Source organism: Tarenaya hassleriana, unplaced genomic scaffold, assembly GCF_000463585.1.
Source record: "Tarenaya hassleriana unplaced genomic scaffold, ASM46358v1 Cleome10, whole genome shotgun sequence".
Taxonomy (NCBI): domain Eukaryota; kingdom Viridiplantae; phylum Streptophyta; class Magnoliopsida; order Brassicales; family Cleomaceae; genus Tarenaya; species Tarenaya hassleriana.
The window spans coordinates 2,668,681-2,675,551 of NW_010960188.1; the positions used below are offsets into that span (position 1 = coordinate 2,668,681).

Here is a 6,871-nt window from a genome sequence, read left to right on the forward strand (position 1 = left end):
ATCCCATCAGCAGGAACTCGATCTCCGATAGATAAATGAACCACATCTCCGACAACCAAGTCATCAATGGAGACTTCTTGTCTATGCCCGTCCCTGGTGACCTGAATAATAATCTTCTTCTTCTCCCTGTCCAAATCTCTGAATTGCAAAGATTGTTTGTAGTCACTGATAGCAGTAACCATGACCACCAAGATTATACTTAGAAATATCCCCATCCCATCATACATGCCCTTTGGAAATCCTTCGGTGGCAACTCCCACTCCTATTGATACTGCAGCGCATACCATAAGAATGATAAGTGTTATGTCTTGAAGCGCCTCCCAAACAAACATTAGAAATGACCTAGCCGGTTTCTCTGCAAAACGATTTTCTCCATAGATTTTTTGCCTGCTGGATAGATCACTCGAGCGGACGCCTTCAGTGAGAGATACAGACACTCTCTCCGCAATTCCTTCGACACCTCCATTGCTAGTCAAGCTCTTGGTGTCATGATTGCGAACAATAGATGCAAGTTCGTCTGGTTCGATACCAAAGCCGGCTTGTTTGACCTCATCAGTGAGCTTATACTCAGGCCGAGCACCAGCTGGAGAAATACACATAAGAAAGAAAAAGTTAACCTAAATGCCTCCAATTCTGCAAATGATACATGTCAGAAACTCAGCAATGGGTATCTTACCATCAATGAACTGTAGAGCAGCCTTTTGAACATAGAAGGCAACCCGTATCTTTTCCTGCTTATTAGTAAAGAAAAGTGAGCTGACAGAATGACACCACAATAAGGGTATATTTGGTCACGCACAAGATCCACAGAATGAATGAACTGAGTCATCAACTTCAAAGGAACAATCAACATCTGCAGGCTTAATAACAACAATGAATCGTGCAACCACCAGAAACATAGAACTTTTGGCAGAAGATAGAATCTCTCGGCAATAACATCTAACTGCGTCTGGACATCCACTTCAGAGGATCAAATGGCACACCACCAGAGGTAGTGTGGCTAAAACGTGCATTGGTTTCGCAGCTTAAACTGACTGGCAATTTCACCTAAGTGCTTATTGTTCCCCTCAATAATCACATTAGAAAAAATTACTGGAAAACGACTTGTGAGGTAGTTATAAAAGTTAAACAGCCAACGATTGTCTTAATATTATAGAGAAACAGAGCCCAACATTGAATGGGAAAAGAAAAATGCCACTAGAAAAAAGGAAAAGAAGAAGCCAGAGGATTTATATCGAAACTAAGATATGCTTCAACATCACTTATCTAAAAAGACAGAGGAAGTGGACAAATAAATTATTTGTGTCTGTTTTAATCATAATGGATCCAATACACGAAACTTCCTTGTAACTTCCTGATATCTTAATTTAGTGGCAGATAAAGTCAAAACGAATGGCCTACCACAAGTCAACAAATATATGAATATTAGAAGCTAATTCAGATCCATCAGCCAGAAAGTGGATTCTTGGGTACCCCTCACGCTTAAGCCAAAAACTAATCATGATTAAGCAAAACCCCTATGATTACCTTAACCGGAAATTTTTTTTAAAAAAAAGAAAGATTCATAAAAAGCAAACAAAAAAATCAAAACTTTTTGCAAATTTAGAGCCCAATAGCAGTACCACACTACCACTGATCCCTAAGGTCAAGAAGACCAAATAAAAGGTCAGAATTGTTTTAGCCACTCGGTTTTTCTTATCTTTTCATTGGCCAATGGTGAAAATAAGCAAGAGTTTTTTTTGGTATAAAAATAAGCAAGAGTTGAGACCACACAGTAAAAACACACGAAGCATGACAGAACATGATGTCATGATGGGCTTCGCTTAACTGTTGTTTTGTTGGTGGTTGAATCTCAGACACGCCGTAATAAATAATTCATCTTTCAGATATTTATCATATTTTTCGGCATTTTCTCGCGGAATAGTCAATATTCCAGAGCATATAAAGAGGCCCGCTGTTCATAAATTACGCGTTAACTTTCTGTTTGATTACCCAGAAGATTGGGGGAAATCAAAAGCTAGGACTTTTAACGAGGACAATAAAGTTTGGAACATTAGAGGGGAGACACGAACCCAAGTGGAATGGAAAGAAAGTAACCAAAAAAAGGAAGGAATCAACTCAAGAACATGGAAAAGAAGAATCTCTGGTTCTACTAAGGAAAAAAATTGCACAAGACAAGAAAAAAAAAACGACAGATAATTATATTCCTTTCTCAATCTTATCCTTTGATTGGCTACACCGAAAAGTAGAGGAAAAAGGGGATGAGTAAAAAGCAGGGGGCGGGAGAGTGTTGGATACGCAGAGATGATTGACTTTGCAGATTATTGGAAAAATCAAAAGTAATGTATGGTTCATGAGATTACGCAACGGAAGTAACAAGTGAAGAAATTGAGAGAGAGAGAAATTGTAGGGTTCATGAGATTTACATTGTTCATTCAGACAGTAATCCCATAATACTGGAAAACTATAGTGAAATAGGTAGAAATCGCAAAGAGCAATTGCCACATTAATTTTAAAAAAAAAATCCTCATTAGGTTAATTTTCTCGGTAGACAAACAGTCAGATCACAACGAAAACGTCTGAGGATCTGACTAGCCACGCAAATCAGCGAGAGAGAGGGAGAGAGACGTAGCTCATCTCCAACGTGGTATCACGAACAACAGAGAGAAGAGAAAATCGGGGGGAGAAAAAGACAGACCTGGATCTGGCTTCTCTTCTTCTCGAACTCGGCGCGCTTATCGAGATCGGGGATATTACGGAAGCGACGAGCTCGGTTCTTGACGATGGAGACGGATGACCTCCATCTCCGCCGCGCCTCGAGCGACGGATTCTTGTGGTCCACATCGAAATCCTTCAGCAGATTCGACATCTCCCGCGCTCCCTATCTCTCTCTCTCTCTCTCTCCGTGGGAAATGTTAGCTGGGGTGAAGGCCGGAAGACTGAGCCTGCCTCCTTTGCTCTGGTTTGGTTTCTGATTCGGGGTCCGTATTTATTGGATATATAATACCGAAGCGGGTCAACCGGGTCGGGTCATTGGATCCATTTGTATTTAAATTATTATTATTTTTAAAATTAAACAGTGAGAAACAGTCAGCCCACCGTACCATAAATAAGCATTTAAGATTCGTGCCCCCACTATACATTTATAATCTTATAATAATATCCGTAGATCAGATCGGTTCAAAATCAAAACCCCGCTGTTACAACTGAATAATGCAACACCATTGTGTATCTTCAAACTCATCATAACCCTTGAATTTTTACCATTATTTCAATAAATATAAATTACATATATACACGTGTATCGTTGAACATGTAGAGCCGAATATTTAATTAGACAACAATATCGTTGAATATGATTATCACTCATTTAAAAAAGCATGTTTTTATGACCAAAATGCACAAAAGGGGCATCTGCCGCCCAACTTGTCCTCACCAACGAATCTGCACTTAAAAAATACATATATATACATACACACACACACGAACCTATGTATGCACGTGTGTGTATGTATATATATAATCTATACATATATCTGTTTTCATCTTTCTTTTAAATCCCTCGAATCGAGCCTATCGCTTTATGAGGCTGCCGCTGCCGCCATGGAATTGAGCTTTTTCCTCTCACTAATTCAAGAATTGTTTCTCCCAATTGAATTGAATTGAATTTGGGACTAGTAAAGAACGAAGACAGAAAAGAAAACACACGTGTTTGACCTTGAAAACGCAAGACAGATCACATTACGGGCAAAAATAAAAAACGAACACACTTTTTTCAAGGGGTCTTGTTCTTATGTGTAATAAAACGTTTACCATAGCTACAAAAAAAAGGTAGAATTTGATAACGAAGAAAGAAGAATTCATGTATGATGATGATGATGATGATGATGATGCCAGAAATGGGGTCACGTTGGTCGGGGGATCTAATAAACCATGAGCAAAACCAAACCTAACCTCCCCGCCACTTTCATAAGAACAGACTAAGTTGACACAATCAACAAGCACGGCATAGAGTCAATCAAAAACAGTTTCTACAAGTTGTCACTTGATGTCCAAAATCTACATTGCAACAGAAACACCGACTTCTCTCTTCTCGGTTTTCCCAGTTTTTCTCTACGGTTTACGGATCATATTAACCATCATGAGACCTGAAAACTAAGCGGAACATCATAAGAGGAACTAAAATCCAACCGCCAGAGTCACGGGTTATCGAGATTCCACCCAAAACTCCATGAAAAAATGTGTTATAACCCGGGGGGAAAACATAATATTATCGAGTCATAAGAATTAAGAAAAAAGAAAGAACAAGAAGTGAAGAACTCACGACCCGAGAGATCGTGCAACTGTTGATTCGAGTCTGCGTAACCAGACAACGTACTGATCCTGCTCCTTCTTGTGCAGGTGGTACACGATAAAGTTGGTTAGACCTTCACTTATTCCCCTTGACTCTAAGTACTGCTTTAACGCTAACTCTAGCTTGATATCCAATGTACTGAAAAGAGAGAATTAATTCATCATGTACTGAACTTATTCCAAGCATAAGTGCTGAGAACGTCAATTTAAAAGTCCCACAAAAACAGATCCACTTCCAAGACCCTTCAAATATAGGCAATGGGATAGCGAATAGGGTACGAGGTTAAGACAGTGATTGTTACGGGCTTAGTAGAAAACATTGGCCGGCCACATATGGGCAAGAACCACTGAAACTCCAAACAGAGCTCCTTGTCTTGGTTTGGTGGAGCATTTGAAGGTAAAAGACAAAAACTTGGTCTCTGTGTCGAAAGACTCGAAACTACAATTGTCTGCTCTCTTAATGCGTATTAAGAATCAGAAGTACATGTCCCCATTCTAGAAAACACTTGAAGAATTTGATACAAGAATCATGAAGACAAGAATCAGAAGTACATGTAGCCGGTCTAGAAAACCCTTCAAGAACTTAATTCCAAAAACACGAATACACATTCGACTATAGAACGATACAAAAATATATCTAGCAGCAGGCAGCATTTGGCCAATCAACTCCTTCAAAAGATCTATCTATGAAATGCCACTTAAACATGAACACCATAAAAGGTACTTAAAGCTAAACCCTTTCAGTTGTAGGCATTCGTATCACATTGCCTCTGTCGAAGCTGCAAAACTAATCATTTCTAAATCATAGCGCAGACAGATAATCATGGAATAGACAGATATGCTCCAGATGACAAGACAGCAAAGAGCAGACATTGTATGACAAAAAGAGGAAACAACTCCTGTTCTTCAAAGAAAATAGAGCTCATAAATCTCGTCGATACCTGAACAAGGGTCCATTGTAGGCCGAAGAAGAACGAGCAGAAGACAACGAGCGGAGAAAACTCGCACTGTTGATAGTGAAATCAGAACTGCTAGATCCTGTCTGAGAAACCCGGCAATCAAACTGTAGGGTGGAGCTCAATCCAGGTTTTTTTATAAACACTTTGACAAGAGCTTGCCTTGGAAACACAGGGTAAACTGCTACAGAGGGATCACCCCACAACAAAGCCGAGATGACAATCTCTTCCCCAGTATCACATTTTCGCCTCAGGACAACATCTTGGCTGTCCGGCGAATCCCAATCCACCTTAAAACCTCCCAGCTGTCCGGTCTCAACATCCTGAAGCCAGTTTCACGAAATGAACAGTGAGATTTCAACATCGAATTCGGCAAAGCTGTTCTCGAATTCTCGATCTGGATTCATCCATCGCATTAAATCGAATTTCACCAAAAATGATGCGTAATCGGTCGATGGATTCATCCATCGCAATTAACTCAGAAGAAGAAACAGACTAAAGCAGGCAAGATCTGATAAGAACTACGGTTCTGCTGTAATGATCGAACTCGACGAAACGAACCTGGAATCGAGGGTTGGAGACTTCATGACTGATTTCAGATTGCAAGACCTTAAGCAAGTTGAAATCTTCTAGAACTTTTCGTCCTCGTCGCATAATCGAAGTCACCGTCCTCATCCCTCTCTCCCTCACTCTCTCTCTCTCTCTGGGCACTCGCTCCTTCTCTTTCCTCTGAAGGGGTTTTTTTCGTCTATTTCATACGAAGAGATGACAGAGGCCTGAAACTTCCCGGCCCCGACCGGTTCGGATCGACTATAAGCGGTAAGTTTATAACCGAACCGGCTAGATCTCAAACCGAAAAAATATTCGACTAAAAACCAGAATACAGCTTCAAATTTCAATTTCGTACCCCTCTGAACTTCCGATCTCCCCCACGCGAGCAAGCCGTTTTATTCGAGTCGAAGTGGCGACACCCGTTTTATTCGAGTCGGGTTAACGGGTGCTAAACCGGGCCGGGTCGAGCCGGGATAAAAATTTGAAACCGAGAGTGCGAGAGAAACGAACACTTTGAATAAAAGAGAGACGTTTTGTTTTGTTGTTCACCATCTGTTCGACGAATCGCCCCACAGATTCCTCGTCCTCGCCTAACATTGCCTCTAACCCAATGGAGCCGGAAGAATGGGAAACCTCCTCGTCAAGTGGCAACGAAGATGTTTTCGCGCACGAGGATGACGAAGAGTTTCCTTCCTCTGGTTCAATGCCCAGGTTGCAGTTTAGGTGGGGAGATCGGAATCAAGTTCATAAATTGCAACACTCACTGTCACTGATCTATATTGAGTCTTGTTCTCACTTTCGGTTTGCTTGTTTATAAGGGTGGGGTCGTCTAAGGCTCGTTGGATAGCAGAAGCGGGAATGGCAGAAGTCGAGGCGAAAAGGGGTAAACTTTGGACGACCACCGGAATCATTCGCGGCGGAAAGACGTATTGCTTGGTCGAAGAGGCTCTGTTGCGTTTCAAACTTGACCGAGATTTCTTGTTTTTTGTGCTTTAGGATTCTTTTCCCTA

General features: G+C 41.0%; 3 protein-coding genes across 4 annotated transcripts in view; 1 reads left to right on the forward strand and 2 right to left on the reverse strand.

Moving 5' to 3' along the window:
• LOC104802028 (putative calcium-transporting ATPase 11, plasma membrane-type) overlaps positions 1 to 2,971 on the reverse strand; it is a 6,367-nt gene extending 3,396 nt beyond the window's left edge. Inside the window, exons 1-3 of the mRNA XM_010525443.2 lie at positions 2,699 to 2,971; positions 677 to 731; positions 16 to 583 (exon numbers count right to left, since the gene is read on the reverse strand). Coding sequence (XP_010523745.1) covers positions 16 to 583; positions 677 to 731; positions 2,699 to 2,869 — 794 coding nt within the window. The 5' untranslated portion in view covers positions 2,870 to 2,971. The remainder of the gene's footprint in view (positions 1 to 15; positions 584 to 676; positions 732 to 2,698) is intronic.
• A 1,014-nt stretch (positions 2,972 to 3,985) lies between these two features.
• On the reverse strand, positions 3,986 to 6,082 carry LOC104802057. Its single transcript, XM_010525484.2, has 4 exons — positions 5,871 to 6,082; positions 5,295 to 5,632; positions 4,325 to 4,492; positions 3,986 to 4,148 (listed from the first exon to the last, which is right to left on the reverse strand). Exons 1-4 carry the CDS (start codon positions 5,982 to 5,984, stop codon positions 4,133 to 4,135), a joined length of 636 nt encoding a protein of 211 aa, XP_010523786.1. The 5' UTR covers positions 5,985 to 6,082; the 3' UTR covers positions 3,986 to 4,132.
• A 169-nt stretch (positions 6,083 to 6,251) lies between these two features.
• The window catches only part of LOC104802043, a 1,862-nt gene continuing 1,242 nt past the window's right edge, over positions 6,252 to 6,871 (forward strand). For both annotated transcript variants that reach the window (XM_010525465.1, XM_010525472.1), the window contains exons 1-2: positions 6,252 to 6,584; positions 6,680 to 6,811. In XM_010525465.1, the coding sequence (XP_010523767.1) occupies positions 6,472 to 6,584; positions 6,680 to 6,811 (245 nt within the window). In that variant the 5' untranslated portion in view covers positions 6,252 to 6,471. The remainder of the gene's footprint in view (positions 6,585 to 6,679; positions 6,812 to 6,871) is intronic.

What these genes read in the sequence shown, in the direction of transcription:
- LOC104802057 (XM_010525484.2), bottom strand. Translation starts at nt 5,984, where the DNA reads ATGAGGACGGTGACTTCGATTATGCGACGAGGACGAAAAGTTCTAGAA. An exon ending in TCTCCAACCCTCGATTCCAG is followed by an intron (nt 5,633 to 5,870) that starts GTTCGTTTCGTC and finishes AACTGGCTTCAG; the next exon opens with GATGTTGAGACCGGACAGCT. An exon ending in TACAATGGACCCTTGTTCAG is followed by an intron (nt 4,493 to 5,294) that starts GTATCGACGAGA and finishes CTCTCTTTTCAG; the next exon opens with TACATTGGATATCAAGCTAG.